At 38.6% G+C, this 19,270-nt stretch overlaps 1 protein-coding gene across 3 annotated transcripts in view; it reads right to left on the bottom strand.

Moving 5' to 3' along the window:
- The window catches only part of FYB1 (FYN binding protein 1), a 163,198-nt gene that overhangs the window by 45,997 nt on the left and 97,931 nt on the right, over positions 1 to 19,270 (bottom strand). For all 3 annotated transcript variants that reach the window (XM_045037898.1, XM_011286424.3, XM_045037901.1), the window contains exon 3: positions 6,111 to 6,267. In XM_045037898.1, coding sequence (XP_044893833.1) covers positions 6,111 to 6,267 — 157 coding nt within the window. The remainder of the gene's footprint in view (positions 1 to 6,110; positions 6,268 to 19,270) is intronic.

The following is a 19,270-nucleotide window of genomic DNA, read 5'->3' as shown; positions in this document are numbered from 1 at the left end:
AGATGTCTGAGTAACAGCAGAAAATGTAGCTAGCTGACTTCTCACCACTAGGTGGGGAAACAGTACAATTTAAAATAAAATAGAACTTTTGTCGCAACCACTTTATTGTTAAAGATGATTATTATTTCTGATTCTCATCTGCCTCCAATCTTCTACATTCTTAAGGCATCCTGATCGGAATGATGTCATTACAAGTGTCTTCCGGGGAGGTAGGTGAAAAAGGCCACCCTATCTCCTGAAATTCCTTTCCTGATACCAATTAAAAATTTGCTTTTTTGCCTTAAGCAACACAGACTCCACCCTAGAGAAGATTGTAAACCTTTCAGTTCTTTATTCCTTTGGGAAGCCACTCCCTCACCTGAACACTACTTCCCAGTTGCTCTAGTCTTGTTTCGAGAATTCTCCCCTGGCCGCCACTATCATTTTCCTGTCTTTACTAGATCTTTCTCACTGCATGCAGACACGCTGCTATTTCTTCCATCTTAAAAAACAAAAAACAAAAAACAAAAAAACTCAATTCCTTTTTTCCCAGCAGTTACCGCTCCATTCCTTTGCTTCTCTTTTCTCCTTGAAAGAGCTGTTTACCGTTGCTCTTTCCAATTCCTGTCCTTTCTTGGTCTTCTAAAGCTATTTCAGTCAAGCTCGATTCCAGGAGACTTCACCCACACTGACCTTCACAGTCCTCACTTATTTGACCTTCTGCAGCAGCTGACACAGTTATCACTGCCTTCCTCTTGGGAATACTCCCTTTACTTGGCTTCCAGGACACCACACTCTTGTTTTCTTCCTATCTTATTCGTTGTTCCTTTTTATCCCCCTTTGCTCATTTTTTCTTCTCCCAGGCTAGTAGAGTTGGAGTGCCCCAGGGCTCGGTTCTTCTCTCTAGTTATACTCACTTCCTTGGTGATTTTTTTAAAGTTTATTTATTTTGAGAGAGAGAGAGAGAAAAAAGTAGGGGGGCAGACAGAGAGGGAGAGACAATCCCAAGCAAGCTCTGCACTGTCAGCGCAACCCACAAACTGCGATCATGACCTGAGCCGAAATCGGGAGTCGGACACTTAACCGACTGAGACACCCAGCCGCCTCATTTCCTTGGTGATTCGAAGTCTCATGATTCTAAGTGGGGAATATATGCCTATGACTCCCTGATTTATTATGTTTTTAAACGAGAACTTTCTCCTAAACTCTTCACTTCTTATACCCAATTACCGCCTCAATATCTCCACTTGGATGTTTAAAAGATCCTCAAGCTTAAAGTAGCCATGCCTTCTTGATCTTCCCCACTCCCAAACCTGCTCATTTTTAGCCTCTCTCATTTCAGTTGAAGGAGAAACATCATCCTTATAGTTGCTCGAGGCAAAAACCCCGCAGCCCTCTTTGATTCTCTTTTCCCTTTAGACCCCAGATCCAAATTCTGTTGTGTCTACCTTCAAAATATATTCAGAATCTGGACACCTCTCTCCATCTCCACTGCCACCATTTTGATTACAGCTACCACGATATCGTGTCTGTCTTTCGGCAATATCTGCCTGACTAGTGTCTCTGTTTCATTTGGCTACTGTCTCTTTTCATAGAGCTGTTAAGGTGATCTTGATAAAACATAATTTAAAACATCACTGCTCTGCTCGACCTTTTTCAGCGGTTATCATTCCACTTAGAAGAACCACAATGTCAGCCATGACCAGCAAGGCCCTACACAAGCTAAATCTTTTCCTACTGTTCCTTTCCTTGCTCACTCTACTCCAGCTCCAGTTACCTCCTTCCTAGTCCTTGAACATTCTAGGCGTTTATTCTGTCTGTTCTCTCTGCCTGGAATGACCTTGCTTAAGCTATCCGCAAGCCTACCCCCCTCATTTCCTTGAGTCTTTGCTCAAGTATAACTGCCTATAACGGGAGCTACCCTCACCTTTCTTCAAGTTGCCACATGCTGTCCCTAACTCCACCCTCTCACTACACCACCTAACCCTGCTCTCTTTTCTCCTACCTAGTATTTCCAAACATACTATCTCCTTGGCCTGTTCATTATTTTTATTCTTTTCGTCTGTTGCACCCTGTTCTATGTGGGCAGGAACCTTTATTTTGTTCACTGATATTTCCTGAACTACTATTACAAAAGCACTAAGTAGTGGCTCAAAAGAACAATTCTTGAGTGAAGGTAAAAAAAAAAAAAAAAAAAAAATCTATTATAGCTTGACCCGAGAGTGGCCTCTGACCAGTGAGGGGAGGAATGGCATTTGCAGGCTGGTAGAGAGAGCCTCTGGAAAATACCCATGCATGTGTTTTAAAGAGTGGCAGCAGGGGGAAAACACAGGAACACCCATATCTCACAATTTTACTTAAAGATTTATCCTGTAAATTTCCCTCTCACATGAAATATGAGTTTTTAAGCCTGAATATCAAGACTCATTTTGCTCTTATTTCTTCTTCGTATCTCATCTAACTTCCCCTACTTGGGGGAAAGTTTCTGACCCAGATATTTCTTCATTTTGGGATTTACTTAAGCTCTCTGATGGGAGTCTGAAAGTCTTTCACTACACACCACATTTTTACTTTAAAAAAAAAAAAATTGTAGGGGCGCCTGGGTGGCGCAGTCGGTTAAGTGTCCGACTTCAGCCAGGTCAGGATCTCAGGGTCCGTGAGTTCGAGCCCCGCGTCAGGCTCTGGGCTGATGGCTCAGAGCCTGGAGCCTGTTTCCGATTCTGTGTCTCCCTCTCTCTCTGCCCCTCCCCCGTTCATGCTCTGTCTCTCTCTGTCCCAAAAATAAATAAACGTTGAAAAAAAAATTAAAAAAAAAATTGTAAATGTCCCTTAGCTTTCATTCACTCTAATCTCTCCATCTGACAATTAACTTTCAGATTCCCCAATAACTGTTTGTCTAGGCAGTATAACATCCAAGAAGACTCTTGTTTCTCTTCATCTTTCTCCTGAGTGTATGCACTTTGTGGAGTCAGGAACTCTTAGATGAATCCAACTTTCTAATTAGGAGTTCTTAATAGGGATGAGGTAAAGCTTATTACAATTGGTGGATTTTGCTAATTTCTGATGCAAACAGTATTACAAGAAAAAAATTTGAGTCTTGTTGGTTGGAAGACCCCTTTCAACTTTTTCAAGAATTTCCTGAAAAACCTGAGAAATTGACGAGCATTCTTATAAATTTGCAGTACAGGCTATAGGACTATTCTTGAAATCCTTTCTTCTGTAAACAACTTTTTATTTCCCACCACATCAAAATGGATTCTGGAGTAGGTATGGATTCTGGAGTAGGTATGCCAAAAAGAATATCGCAAGTCTGAAGCTACTCATTTTAGAAGAATCTGACACCATGATTGGCCCTTGGCTTGCATCTGGGAATTCAGCTTCTAAAAAATTCCCTACACTGGGGCGCCTGGGTGGCGCAGTCGGTTAAGCGTCCGACTTCAGCCAGGTCACGATCTCGCGGTCCGTGAGTTCGAGCCCCGCGTCAGGCTCTGGGCTGATGGCTCGGAGCCTGGAGCCTGTTTCCGATTCTGTGTCTCCCTCTCTCTCTGCCCCTCCCCCGTTCATGCTCTGTCTCTCTCTGTCCCCAAAATAAATAAACGTTGAAAAAAAAAATTAAAAAAAAATATTCCCTACACTGATATGAAAAATTGCCTAATTGATAAGAGTGATTTGTTGTGCCTACACTGTATAGACAATGTGACTTAGGGTGAAAACCTCCTCTCCTTCTAGAAGTCTGGTATTTTGGTAGTGAATAGGCAAAAGGTGTCTATGTGACCAACTCTCAATAAAAATTTGTCTCTACTGGGCTGCCTGGGAAGCAGCATTACACATTTGCAAAGCTGGAGAAAGGAGAAATCTCAGCATGTCCCTCCCAGGCACAGAAGGACAGTGTCACTGTGATTAATCTTAGCCATGAGTACTACTATTTGCTAGTCCTCTGCATCCTTTAAACGAATCATCAAATATATGGTGGTCTTGGTAACTCCCCATATAGCAAGAATAGTGCTGAATACTCCTCTTCTCCACAGTTTCTTCAATCACATAATTATCCATCTTCATGTCTTATATATTTTCAGGGATTCATGCTTAGGGTATTTATTAAAATTTCTCACTAGAATTGGATACAACTGAAGCCAGTAACTGGGATAGGTCACATAATAATATTCAAATGTACTAAGATCATGATTTAATGGATTACATTTACCAGACTAGGAAAAAAAATTAGGGAAAAGAAACAGAATTTTATTTATTTACTTATTTTTTGAGAGAGGGAGTGAGGGTGAGAGAGAGAGAGAGAGAGAGAGAGAGAGAGAGAGAGAATCCTAAGCAGGCTGCATGCTCAGCACAGAGCCCAACACAGGGTTCTACCTCCCAAGTGTGAGATCATGACCTGAGCCAAAATTAAGAGTCAGATGCTTAAGTGATGAGCCATTCAGGCACTCCAAGAAATGGAATTTAATACATGTGAAAGCAAAATAATTATAGAAGTCAAGTGTATGTAAGAGCACATGTTAATTAGTTGTTTTAACTAATCAAATATTTATTTAGCATTTACATGTTAGTAGGCAGATGGCTTAAACCCTTATTTGGTAGCAAGATATCATGGGGTATTAGAGTCTTTCAACTAGAATTCTTAAAATCAAATGCCTGGAAGGCCACGAAGGCCACGAAGTCGATATAAATGCATATTGCGGGCCACAAATAAGATAATAGCCACTATGCTGCTCTAACACTTTCTAGTTTCTGCATTTATACTCCAAACAAACACAATAAAGTGAAACATAGTGGTGGCTACCTATGACAGATGTATTTTCAACCCCTGCTCTAAACTATGATCATCAGTAAAGGAAAGCTGGCAATCAGGCATCGATATTGACAGATTCTATTATATAGATTATGGATATGAAGTACTTTCAATATAAAGACATTATTAACAGATTCTATGATATGGATTACAAATATTAAGTACATTAAATGTAAAGAACATCAGTCTGGTAAAGAATTGAAGTGGAGGAAAAATAAACTGTTGCCAAATATTTTGGGATATTGCTTATTTGTGTTCAAGGAGAACGAAGTAAAGCAATTTTCTAGAAGATGAAAAGGAAGATACAGTCTAACTTGCCATAAGGATTTATACTTGCCGTTATCCAATTATTTCCTTTTAAAACAGCATTCATTCTAGTCCAACTTTCTGTTTGCTTTTTCCTCAACCAGCTCTTCTGGTCAATCATGGATAAAAAACTTGTGCATAGCAACCCATACAGTCTTGACATTTCTAGAAAGCACCATCTAAGAAAAGCAGGAGTGGGCTTGAATAAAAGTTTCTTAGTTTTTAAACACACTGCCAAAAATCTGAAGCTTGAGAGAAAAGCTGCGCTTTTTGCTTAAAGAGGTTATTTAGCAGAGTGGTTAAAAGCACACGTTTACTTTGGACTTAGACTGACCTTGCCTCAAATTTCTACTCTACGTTCCCATGTGATCTTGGAGAAGTTACTCAACCTCTGTAAATTCCCATTTCTTCATCTGTGAAATGAGGAAAACATTTTTCACGTATATACATAAAGTTCCTAACAAGTCATAAGTAGTCAGTGAATTGTGGTGCTGGTGCTCGTGACAATAGTGGTGACGGTGTCGATAATGCTGTGGTGGTGATGGTGGTGATAATGGCCATAGTGGTGATGATGGCGGCAGTAATGATGATAATGGTAATGCTGGTGGCGATTTGATGGTGGTGATGATAATGGTGGTGACTTTAAGGATGGTGGTGGTGGTGCTGGTGATGATGATGGTGGTGGTGGTGGTGATGGTGGGGGCAGTGATGGTGATGGTGGAAGAGATAGTTGTAGTGCTAACCTGAGGAATGTTTCAAAACTTTTAAAAAGGCGCTGGAATTTTTTTTCAAATGAACTCCTAAGGAAAAAAAAAAAAACCACGGTAAAAACAGATAAAACAAGAGTTGCTCAAGGAAGTGGGGGTATGAGAGCAGCCTGCTCAGCCCTTCCTTCTCCTTCCATCTGCTCACATGTGTGGCCCGCGCAGTTTACCATGGAACTCTCAGCGTTCAGCCAAGCATAGTTTGAAAATCTATGGCAAGAGACCGACAAAGAAATGGCAAAATAATCTTTGCTTACTTTAGATCTAAAGGTGGCTTAATGTTTCTGGGAGGTAGACTTGGGACTGGCGGTTGTGTTGGGTGAGATGCTGGCAATGGTGGTTGGCTGGCTGGCTGGGATGGTGGAGGTGGTGGGAGGGAAGTAGTTGAGTAACACATTTGGCCTTTGTTGGTACCTAAGAAGCAGAGGAAAAAAACACCATGAATTAAGATAAATCTTCAAAACACAAGAGCCGGCTATTCTGAGTATGCAGAAATGAAGATCTTAAATATAAAAACGAAAGAAATGCATCCTAGGTTGAATTAGTGCTTTAAAGAATCTAATATTCTAAGTACCACAGAATGTGGTGTTTAAATTTTCTATTTTTTTCAGATTTATTGAGGTATAATTCACAAGTAAAATTATCAGATATGTAATGTATGTAAGAGGATGATTTGATATATGTATCTATTTTGAAGGGTTTTCCCCATTGAGTTAATGAACACATCCATCATCTAACATGTTTATCTTTTTGGGGGGCAGAGGGTGAGAACACTTAAGTTCTACTCTCTTCACAAATTTCAGTTATACAATACAGTGTTAACTATAGTCACCATGCTTTACTTTAGATCTTCAGAACTTACACATCTTATAACTGAAAGTTTGTACCCTTTGAGCAACCTCTTCCTAGTTCCCCCACCCTAGCCTCTGAAAACCACTTTTCTACTCTCTGTTTCTATGAGCTTGACTTTTTGTTTTGTTTTGTTTTGTTTAGATTACACATATCAGCGATACCATGTGAGCTTTGTCCTTGTCTGGCTTTCTGGCTTATTTCACTACCGTAATGCCCTTCAGATTCATCCATGTTGTCACAAATGACATGATTTCCTTCTTTTTTTTAAGTGGAATAAGATTCCACTTTATATATCTACCACATTTTCCTTATCCACTCATCCATTGACGGACACTTACGTCGTATCCATTCCTTGGCTGTTGTGAATCATATTGCTATAAATATGAGAATACAGATATGTCTTCAAGATAATTATTTTGTGGCTTTTAGATATATACCCGGAAGTGGGATTGCTGGATCATATGCAGTTCTACTTTTAATTCACTGAGGAAAGTCGATACTGGTTTCCATAGTGGCTGTGCCAGTTTATATTCCCGACCGTGTAGACAAGTGTTCCCTTTGCTCCACTTCCTGGCATTTGTTATATCTTGTCTTTTTGATAATAGATATCCTAACATGTGTGAGGTGATATCTCATTGTGCTTTTGATTTGCATTTCCATAATGACTAGTGATACTGATAAATATTTCTTTTTTTTTTTTGAGATAGATAACTTCTTTAATTCCCATTATTAAAAGGACTTTCTCTACTTCACTTAGGAAAAGCTTAACAATTGTTAAATCTAGGTATTGAGTATATGGGTGACAAATTTCATAATGAAAAGTGAAACAAAACAAAACAAAAAAAGAATCTTACTTTTTTGAAACTTTTGTAACTTTTAGTTTTAATATTCTGGACTTTATGAAGAAGCCTACATCAACTTTAATATGACATTCTTTATGATTTAAAACATGTAGATGGTTTTTCATCAGACTCATTATTTTAGACGAAAGACGTTTAGTTTTTGTGTCTGATACTGGTAACACATTCTTACTTGTTTTCAAAGATTTCCTTGAATCATTAATGAGAAGATGTATTTTGTTTCAGGTGTGATTTCTCAATATTGAAGTTTATTAAACAATCTCACAAGTAAATCATATATATAGTAGAGGTTATAATATAAAGACAAGCAAAATCAAACACATATAAATCACCCATAAACTCATCACCCAGCAATAGCTACTGAGTTCCATGTATTTTAAAACATTTTAGTGTAAACACATACCTTTATGGCAGAGGAGCAAAATGGGACCATTTTGGTATTTTGTTATCAGTTTAACATTTTTCTCATTGTTCATAAATATAATTCCAGGTTAATATAATTACAATATGATTTTTAGTAACTAGACAATTTTTCTTTATGCAACTCTACCATGATTTAAAAAAAACACACTAAGGCTCTAATATTGGATATTTGCATTAATTCCTTTCTTTTTTGCTATAATAAAAAATGGCTTAGTCTTTGCACATATTTAAAGTTTTTTCTTAGAATGGGTTCCGTTAAGTGGAAATGCTGGGTCAAAAAACTTTTTTAAAGACTTTTGATACAAAATACAAATTATTTTCTGGAGTGATACCAACTGCTGGCTCCATCACTTAGTATAGGAAAGTGCTGATTTTCACATGTTTTTGCCAACACTGGCATCATATGTTTTGAACTTGACAATAGTATGGAAAACTTCTACCTTTTGCTTTAATTTCATTTTATCAAAATATCAATATCAAATACCAAAAATTCCAACATTTTAGATGTTTCTTTTGCATTTGCCTTCATATACAGACACACACACACACAGATACACATAGCTACTGCTTGAAAAAATTATTGACTTTCGATTTGCTAGATGTAGGTATTTTCCCTCCTCCCTTTCCTTTTCCAACGTAGCAAAAGCATAACTTTTTTTTCTTTTGATTAAATCCATGTTCATGGTTTTCATTATCATGACTAGGTAAATATTGTGCTTCTCTGAATCAAGTAGGGTACTCTAATTGCATTTACTTACTCATTCAACTTACTCTTTTCCTGGAGTTAACAGCTGTCTTACTTCGTCATTTACAAAGATTTTTCTTACTTCCCACAATTTCCAACAGTGCTGTAAAATGTCTTTAAAGATTTCCTACAAAACCGAACCTGTCAGATAATGAATCGGTTCCAGCATAACTATCATCCCTGTCCGCTTGCTCTAATGTGCCGTGGTTGCTTGTAAAGTCTGCCACATATCTGACATTCGGAGATGTCTCTTTGCCAGCGTCATGGCTCTGATGCATTGAGAGAATGCATCTCTCAAAAGGGTCCAAGATCTGGAGCCAAAGTGCTCAGGTTTAAGTTCTGGCTCCACCACTTACCTGCTGGGTGACTTGGGTAAGTCACTTCTGGTTTCATCTGTAAAATGAAGATCATAATAGTGCCCCCTCATAGGGTTGCGGTGAGGATGTTAGACTTAATACACATAAAGCACTTAGGACAGTACCTGGCATATAGTAAGTTGAACATTTTTTTTTTTATTCAACAAATATTTATTGAATGTTTACTGTGTGTCAAACTCTGTTCTAGGCACTAGGATACAATGGAGGAAAAAGCAGCCGCACATTTCTGCTCTTACGGATTTGAGAAGATAGATAAGTAAACACATATAAAATTATGAGAAGTGCTAATAAACGGTGGAAAGACTATCTAATGGTATACTGTTGGCATCTCTTCCCTACTCTGCATTCAGTGACCTCACTATGATAGATTGAACTTGGGCATAATGGGAGTAGCTAGGTCGTGGAAATAAACAAGAACTATAACTTTCATTATTGTTTTGTTGATTATTAGGTATAAGAAAGTGATGGAGGAAATGCTTATCATGCAGATTACACTTAAAAGCGTGTTGTTTCTATACCTATTACATGGTAAATAGCATAAAACATTCAAGAAATATTTTCCGGGGCGCCTGGGTGGTGCAGTCAGTTAAGCGTCCGACTTCAGCCAGGTCACGATCTCGCGGTCCGCGAGTTCGAGCCCCGAGTTAGGCTCTGGGCTGATGGCTCAGAGCCTGGAGCCTGTTTCCGATTCTGTGTCTCCCTCTCTCTCTGCCCCTCCCCCGTTCATGCTCTGTCTCTCTCTGTCCCAAAAATAAATAAACGTTGAAAAAAAAAAAAAAAAGAAATATTTTCCAGTATTTGAAAGCTAGTATACAAATTCAGCAAAATATTCACTCACATCGTTGACAAATGAGTGAACTTCTGACATAATATCTTTGTTTCTCATTCATCTTGTTAACATAAATGAAAACAATAATCAACATTCAGGTTGGAACTACACTCATTGCTTAATGTCAACCATAGGTTGGCTACAGGTACAAGAGATTGGCAAAAATCAACAATTGGCCATATGGAATTCTCAATAAAGAATATTGTATAACTTATTCTTATTTATATATTACGTGCCATGCATCTTTAATACCAAAAAAATTAATACATGTATGTATATAAACATTACACCACACCTTTTCTTAGAGAACTAGTTAAAAATTTACCAGCATATCATGCTTATTCCTAAATAATTCGTAGGTTCTTGTGGCTATATCATGAATAGAATGTCTCTGTATCTCCCCAATTTGCATTGACCCTTTCTGATTTTATACATTATGCATTGGAATTATGTATGTTGCCTAGTTTCCCAAAATATGCAGTTTGTTTTTCTTGTCCTCCTAATTTTGGGGCAATTTTTTTGAGAGGAAAGGGGGATGCATTCTTGAAAAATGTTTTCCTTTAATTTTACATGTCTTTGAGGTCCATCTTTTCATTTTTATAACCATTTTTCATTTTAATTGTATTATCTTCTCAAATCCTTTGGCTGTTTTTATTTTATTAAAAATGTTTTAATGTTTATTTTTTGAGAGAGACAGAGAGTAGGAGCGGGGGAGGAGGAGAGAGAGAAGGGGACAGAGGATCTTAAGCAGGCTCTGTGCTGACAGCAGAGAGCCTGATGGGGAGGTCGAACCCACGAACTGTGAAATCATGACCTGAGCCAAAGATAGAAGCTTAACCGACTGAGCCGCCCAGGTGCCCCACTTTGCCTATTTTCAGAATAGTATTTGCTTTTTCTTAGTGGCTAGTAGAACCTCTTTATTCAGGGTATTAATCTTTTTGCCACTTATATGGACAAACAATATAAGAATCAGGCTGCTATGGCTCCTGCTTCTGCCTATTCATACCAAAAAACTCCCAACAACAAAAAGTAAAACAAACAACCAAACAAACCACAAAACATAAACCAAACTATGCCTCAACCAATAAAACCAAAAGTCTTCCAAACCTTTGAAGGAAATATAGTACTTCACTGTAAATTACCTTAAAGGGCTAATGGCAGGGTTTTAAATGACATATAAAAAGCTTCTTTGGTTGGTAGAGAGAATTAGTTCCCCTGCAAATCTGATAAATAAAATTTTCCAACTGATTCTATTTATGTTAGAAATATTTTTCCATCCCATTTTTGTAATCAGTAAAGTTAAACTTTTTTGATATATAAGACTTACTGCCTTTTCTCTAATTCAATGAGTAAATTCTTTTATATATAACTTCTATCACTAGAGTTATGTTTAAGAATGCCATCCCTGCCCTGAGAATACATAATTATTTTTTATTTTACTTTTAAGGATTTTATTTTTAAGCAATCTCTATGCCCAATGTGGGGCTCGAACTTACAACCCAGAGATCAAGAGTTGCACGCTCCACTGACTGAGCCAGTCAGACGCCACAAGAACACATAATTACCAACCTTACATTGTTTTCTACTTCTCTTTGGACTCATTTTTTAACATTCAACTCTTTGAAACTATGAAGAATTTATTTTGGGGTTAGGAGTTAGGTGTGAGGTTGGGATCTAGTTTTACGGGTTTTGTTGCTACTGCTGTTGCTCTTAAATCATTTACCAAATGTCTCATCACCATTTATCTAATGGGCTATTACTTACTGACTTGAAATGACTCTTTTATCATAGAATAAACATTAAAAATTCTAGTGAATTTGGGGCGCCTGGGTGACTCAGTCGGTTAAGCAACTAACTTCAGCTCCCGTCATGATCTCACGGTTCATGAGTTTGAGCCCCTGCGTCAGGCTCTGTGCTGACCGCTCAGAGCCTGGAGCCTACTTCAGATTCTGTGTCTCCTTCTCTCTGCCCCTCCCCAACTTGTACTCTGTCTCTCACTCTCTCTCATAAGTAAATAAACATTAAAAAAAATTAAAAAAATTCTAGTGAATTTCACAGATGAAAATGACATTTCAATTTATAAATAATATGGTTTGATTGATTCATAAGTGATTTGAAAGTTGTACGCACGGAGAATAAGCCACTATAGGTGGAAATTAATAAGCTGTTGTCTAAAAAGAAGAAAAATGTTTTTCATCCATTTGTGACTTATCTTTTCATGGAAAAGATTTTGACGAGCTGGGGGCATTACCATCTGAAAGTGATCTAAGGCTTGGAGGTAAGAAGTTATAGACATGGTTCGGGGAATAATGCACTGGAAACACTAAAACGTGACTTACCCCAAAACCCATGTACTACTTTTTCATTTTTGCACAGGCTTCTGAGACTTTCTGGTGGGGCGTCTGTGACGGGCCCCTGACCTTCTGCTTGCTTGGCATCTATTCTCCTTTCCTTAGTGATAATAACTTGAGCTACCCAGAAAGGGGTGTGCTGGCTTCCCCCTGGACTTGGACCTTCAGGGAGGGCCTCTGGCATTGCCCTCTAACCACCGCCAGGGAAGGGTTTGACTGAGGAAGTGGCGGAACTGGAGCAAAGTGCCCCTGAGAGACAGAGAGGGACTGGTTGGATTTTTTAAAAATTACCTTTGGAAAATTGCCAGAGATAATTTGAAAGGCTTAATGAGGCACTAAATTAATTATTCAAGTGTTCTGCTCCTCATCAAACTTGGGGGAACCTAAACTAAAGTCTTCCCATATTACACTAGTATTTAGCAGTGAAACATTTTGCTTTGCAAAATCTGCGGTCACTTTCAAATCCTACAAGGGATATATTTGCATGTATACAAAATAATTCTAAGGAAAAGCATCTTTGTTTTTCTGGGAAAAACAACAACAACAGGAGGCTTACCTTAATGTATGGTTGGCTTTGAAATCTCTTTCTGGACTTTTAAAGTATGCTAAGAGGTAATTAATGATATTGGAATTCTCAAAAGCAAAAATCTAGTCTGTTGTGACAGAAAGCAGAGGGTGGGTATTGAATTATAATAAAATAAGTAAAGAGGAAACAGAAAAAAGAAATCTATAGGCCATTTCTGAGACTGATGACAACAACACTAAGTAATCATTTTTTTTTTGACCCAGCACATTCTAGACATTTTACATATTTAATCTTATTCAATCTTTACAATAAATCAATGGGGTTCTTCTCTAGTCTCCATTCAAAAGTTAAGAAAACTACGCATGTTCAGAGAGTTTGGAAGCAACAGAAGTAGGGTTTAAATGAAGCCAGAATTTGAACTTTAGTCAATTTCTATGCTGTCTACACCCTTTCTGCTATGTTCTGTGGCTCCTCAAGGAAAGGAAGTAGACATTACTGGTAAGTTCCAATGCACGTATTCACATACTTTCCAAAGATCTGAGTGTAAGTCTAGCTTTTCTGACTGATACCTTTCCTCATAGTGTGATTTTGTACAACTATTTTCAGTTTCGTGTAGGGCAGAACTAACTCTGGAAAATGTAAAGTAATTCTGGAGCATATACTCACATATTTGGGTGCTTTAGATGCTAAGTTTATAATTTATACCAGAATTTGATTCTGGAAACCAGATAGCAGGAAAGTGGACATTCAAGAGCTAGTGGAAGATGGGCCCCCAAAGATGGATGACTGACACAGGCTAGCAAGGAAAAAGTCCCAAGAAATGGAAATGAGGAATTCAAAATAAGGTCATAAAAGGACTTAGAAGATATGAAATAAATAAAATAAAGGAAAAGACCAGTTTAGAGTTTAGTGTGCATTAAGAATTAAGGATACTGGGTGCCTGGGTGTCCCAGTCAGTTAAGTCTTTGACTTTTGATTTTGGCTCAGGTCATGATCTCACGGTTCATGAGACTGAGCCTTGCACCAAGCTCTGTGCTGACAATGTGGAGCCTGCTTGGAATTCTCTCTCTCTCGCTCTCTCTCTCTTTCCCTCCCCTGCTCATGCTCGCTGTCTCTCAAAAACAAAAACAAAAACAAACAAACAAAAAAAATTAAGGATGTAAGCTGAGAGATAACACCCCAAAATGATCTACTATGGGTCTTATCCCTGAAGGCTCAGGAGTGTTTGTTGCCTGGGTGATCTGTGGTTTTAAAATACTAGATCTGACAAGACCATTTGGAATTCCTCAAAGAATGATAGGATTGTGCAGGGATATGGGCCTCCTAGGAGTGGGCAGAGCTGCTCTCCTGGACAGTTCAGAATGACTCAGTGGAAATTAAACTAATCAGGTGAATTTGCAACCTACTGCCCACTCTCATCCCAACTCAGAATCCCCAGAACTGTGTTCCTGGACATTTTGGGAGTAGCTTAAGGCTTCAAGAAGGAGATATGGGGCATTTTGCTAAAATGTCAAGTGGGAGCTTGACTGGCATCTTGCTGTAACCTTTGAACTTTCACCAGAGATGTAATAATTTTAATAATGAAATTCTTTTTTTAATTAAAAAAATTTTTTTTAATCTATTTATTTTTGAGAGAGAGACAGAGTGCAAGTGGGGGAGGAACAGAGAGAGAGGGACACAACAAACCTGAGGTTATCAACCTCTGATTCAAATTCTCATCTTGTTTAATTTTGGAACCTGAGAAGAAGCCTTGCACAAGTCAAACGCCCCTGCTCAGGTAGGCCTGAGTGTGTGCCTAATGGTTGGAACGCCAGCACCATTTTACCAGGAAGAAATGACTAGGCCCTCCGTGAGTCAGTGGTGCACAGGGTTCTCTGGTTCTGCCCTGAATGCTCCAGATTCACTGAAACACAGGCTGCCCAAAGGGGTGACATTTTGTCAGGATCTAAAACTCTCAAAACTAGCAAACAAAAAACAGAACTGAGGGGGAAGAAAAATGGGATAGGGAGAAGGTGAGGGGGTAATTAACAAAAGACATAGTGAGGGTGGCAGTGTCCTCCTATTATGGAGAATGGAACAAACAAAAGTATACAAACTTTACACTTCGCAGTTTTTTTGCGAACGAAATACTGCTTCTAGATATTGTGACAATACTCTTATAATACGAAGATGTATGAAGTCTCAGGAAATCTACCCCAGAGATTTTGACATTTATGACTTTTGACTAAGAAGGTACCTATTGCCTTCATGTCCCATGGGGTCTGAGGAGCATGTAGCGTTGTGGTTCTTGATTCTCTTTTTAATCTATGGATTCCTTTACAAAACCAAGGACACTGCATCATACTTGGGGGCCTGCAATTGCACCCAAACCCTGACCCTAGACCAGGTATTTTTAACTTTGTTTTTCTTGGGATGTCTTGAATTGGGCCAGGTATTAAAAAACTTTGATTTTACCACCAGCTCCATCACCAAAGAGCTCTTTGTCTTTGGCAAATCAGTTAATGAACCTCTGCATTGAATTAGTTTTTCCATCTGTTGGGTGGCAGTAATAGGATCTCAACTACTTCACAAGGGTTTAAGGGTTAATGAGCTGATAGGCATGAAAGTATCTTGAAAAGCCCAAAGTATTGTATAAATGTAAAAGATGGTCCCACAAGGATGAGGGGTCCTGTAAATAAAATCATTACCAAGTTACCTTGACTTAGCATACTTTGAAATCCTTTATAAAGTTCATCATTTATTTATTTGGGAATTATGACATGCCTGCCCCAGGATTTAGCCATTGGACTGGCAACTCAGAATCTAGACTTTTATTTTCTTTGGGCCTGGGCAGGCACATAGCTACTGCCCACCCAAGAGGGAAGAAGAGCGCTAGCAGCTCTTTGGTATTTCTAGAGTCCGAACTGGCAAACTCTAAACTAGGTAATTTGTACAATACTAGGTGCACATTTAATGGAACCCCTAGCAGCTGCATGCCGAAGCACATTCATTTATACCTAACTGAACAGGAACTTTCTCAGGACCAAATATCACTGAGATCTTATCACATTTACCATAATGGCTGTTTCAACGCTCCCCACATTCCTGGACCTCACCCATGCCTTCCTCTTTCACCACAGATAACTTTACTTTTTATTTTACTAAGAATAGGCAAAGCACTCTAACTGGCCCTCCCTACTCATCCTTCATTTTAACTTTTTAGAACCTCCTTATATTCTGCTCACTCTCATTTTTTTTTTTTTTTTTTTTTTTTTGCCCCTGGTTCTCTGGAAAAATGTCAATCTTTCTTACTAATATTAACGGGCATTCTTGGCTCTTATCACTGCCCCCGTCCTTCTAGACCCTGTTCTGTTGATTATTCACTCCTTCACTGGCACTGAGTACAACCATTTAGTAAGCACTTACTATGTGCTCTGGACTGTGTGTTTCAACCTTTAAGGAGGACTTTTCATCTTAAACAGGGTCAATCTTGTCTACTCCAAAGAAACACAATAGCCTCTCTTATCCTTGTCCTCCATTCTACTACCAGCTGTTTTTCCTTCTTCCCTTTATAGCCAAACTCCCTGGAAAAAAGTCTCCATCGGCCACTTCTCTATCTTTATTTTGCTTGGGTGGCTTCATGACAGGACAAAGAATGAACAGGTTTGGGGAGGTGTGGGTTTGAGTTCAGATTCACCACACTTATGAAAACCTTCAATTGCTTATTACTCAATCTGAGGCCTTGAGTAAGTTGCTTAATTTCTCCAAGTCTTTATTTTCTCATCAGTGAAGGAGTCATATACACCCACCTTGCAAAAGCACCTGACCACACTGTAACGCTCAATGAATGTTCCTACTCTTTTTAGCTCTTACTTGAGATGGCTACCTCATTGATACACTGCAGTCTAGCCACCTCAGCTGTAAACAAAACAAAACACCCTTTCCCCAAACCTATCATGCCAGTCCTGGTTCTGTTAGGATATCTTAGAATGAATGAAACATCAGGAAGTTTAACTTTAAATCCTTAGAACCATTGAATTAGGTACCCAAACAAACTAACAAACATTACTTTCACTTTCCTGGTTCCTTTAAAAAATTTTTTTTTAAAAATATTTATTTATTTTTGAGAGAAAGAGAGAAGGAGAGACTGAGTACAAGAGGGGGAGGAGCAGAGAGAGAGCGAGGGAGACACAGAATCAGAAGCAGGTTCTAGCCTCTGAGGTGTAACCTCAGAGCCCGAGGCAGGGCTCCAACTCACAGAGTGAGAGATCATGACCTGAGCTGAAGTCAGAGGCCCAACCGACTGAGCCACCTAGGTGCCCCTCACTGTCCTGATTCCTAAACACGCCAGAAGCAATTTTCAACATGGGAAGAGAAATGGTCTGGTAGAGGGAATAGTTGTGCTGGGGTCATTCAAACTTGGGTTTGACTACCAATCCCAATCAGCACTAGTTGTGTTACACGGGATGACTTATTTTGCTTCTTTGGGTTTTCTATTCCTTGCCTGTTGAATTGAGACTACAGATTCCTAACTTGCAGGATGGCTATGAGAATGAGGAATTATTATACACATTATAAAGGTGTACCTGTCCAGAAAATAACAGGTGTTCTACTTATGAATTATCCTAGAACCTGCAACTGTTGTGTTTGTTCTATATGGGATAGGCTCTTCTTACACGTTTGAGGGCACATTTGTTTCCATCTGTGTAGACAGAATAGGATAATCATACTCTAACAACTAAAAAAAAAGTTTTCTAGGGGTGCCTGGGTGGCTCAGTCAGTTAAGCATCTGACTCTTGATCTCAGGGTCATGAGTCAAGCCCTGCACTGGGTTTCACACCGGGAGTGAAGCCTACTTAAGAAAAAAGTTTTCTAAACTACCATTTTTGCCTGAAACCACATGCTAATTGCCATACATCTGACCATTTTGTGGAAAGAAAGCTTTTGAAAGGCCACCTGCCCTTTTAAATGTAGTGTGGTTGCACTGCCCTTCTATAGTGTTAACACTGATGCAACCTAATGTCGCTCAGAGAGCTCTCCATTTGTACACAGAGCACGCACAGGTGGTTTCTTACATTAATTTTATTGTCTTTAAAATTCCCAAAGTTTATCATCTGTGTATCTATGTATCTCTGTATCTATTTGTTTTTCCTGGTTCCACAGTGAACTTCTGAGGGTGGGTCTCCATTGTCAACATCTTTGTGTACCCAACACTCTGTGTCTATTTACTTGGCAGGGCATTTAATGTTCTACTGATTTGGACATTCTTTTTCCTTTACTCTTTTCCCTTTAGAAAAAACAAATAATAATTTGGGGCACCTGGGTGGCTTAGTCTGTTAGGCATCTGACTTTGGTTCAGATCACGATCTTGTGGTTTGTGGGTTTGAGCCCTGCATTGGGCTCTGTGCTGACAGCTCAGAGCCTGGAGCCTGCTTCGGATTCTGTGTCTCCGTCTCTCTGCTCCTCCCCCACTCACGCTCTGTTTCTCTCTCTCTCTCTCTCTCTCTTTCAAAAATAAATAAACATTAAAAATTAAAAAAAAAGAAAAAACTGATTTAAAATAGTTTATTGTAAAATAGATATATACATGGCAAATCATTTAAGAAAATAGAAGAGGGACTGTTGAAAAGAAATCTCACATTCTAGATCCTGTCTCCCAGTCTCCACCCTAAAGACAACTGTTACCAGTCTTTTAAGAAATGTACATTTTTCAAGAAATACTCCATTTTTTTTCTTATACAAATGGGACCATGGTACATGTTATTCTATATTTTGTTTTCTTCATTTAAAAAAGAGATTATTCTATATATAAGGAAACCAAATTTCCCCCCATAGCTATGGAGCTCTTTGTTGCATAGGTTTACCATCATTTATTTGACCAGTCACCTTATTGATGGAAATTTAGGTTATTAAAAAAAATAACTTTATTGAGGTATAATTCAATAAACATACTAGTTTAAAGTCTACAATTCAATGGTATTTGTATATTATAGTTGTGCAACCGTCACCATAACCTAATTTTAGAACATACGAATCACCACAAAAATAAGCCCTGTAACCTATTAGCAGCTGATCCCTGTCCCTGCCCTCCTACTCCTGCTGTAGGCAACCAATAATTTACTTTTGGTCTCTTTAGATTTGTCTACTCTGGCCATTTCAAATTAATAGAATCATACAATATGTGGTCTCTTGTGACTGGTTTCTTTCACTAAGTTATTTTTGGAGTTCAATCGTGTTGTAGCAGATACCGATACTTTATTCTTTTTTATAGCTGAAGAAAAGCCTACTGCATGGGTGCCACATCTATTTATCTATTCGTCAATGGTGGGCATTTGAGCTTTTTCCACTTTGTAGCTACTATAAATCATGCTGGTATGAACCTTCTTGTACACATCTTTTGTAGACATACGTTTTCATTTCTCTTGGATATATGCCCAGAGTAGAGTTGTCTGACCATTGGAGGGACTCTAGGTTG

This window comes from Felis catus, chromosome A1 (genome assembly GCF_018350175.1).
Source record: "Felis catus isolate Fca126 chromosome A1, F.catus_Fca126_mat1.0, whole genome shotgun sequence".
NCBI lineage: Eukaryota > Metazoa > Chordata > Mammalia > Carnivora > Felidae > Felis > Felis catus.
This window is presented reverse-complemented; position numbering and strand designations above follow the sequence as displayed.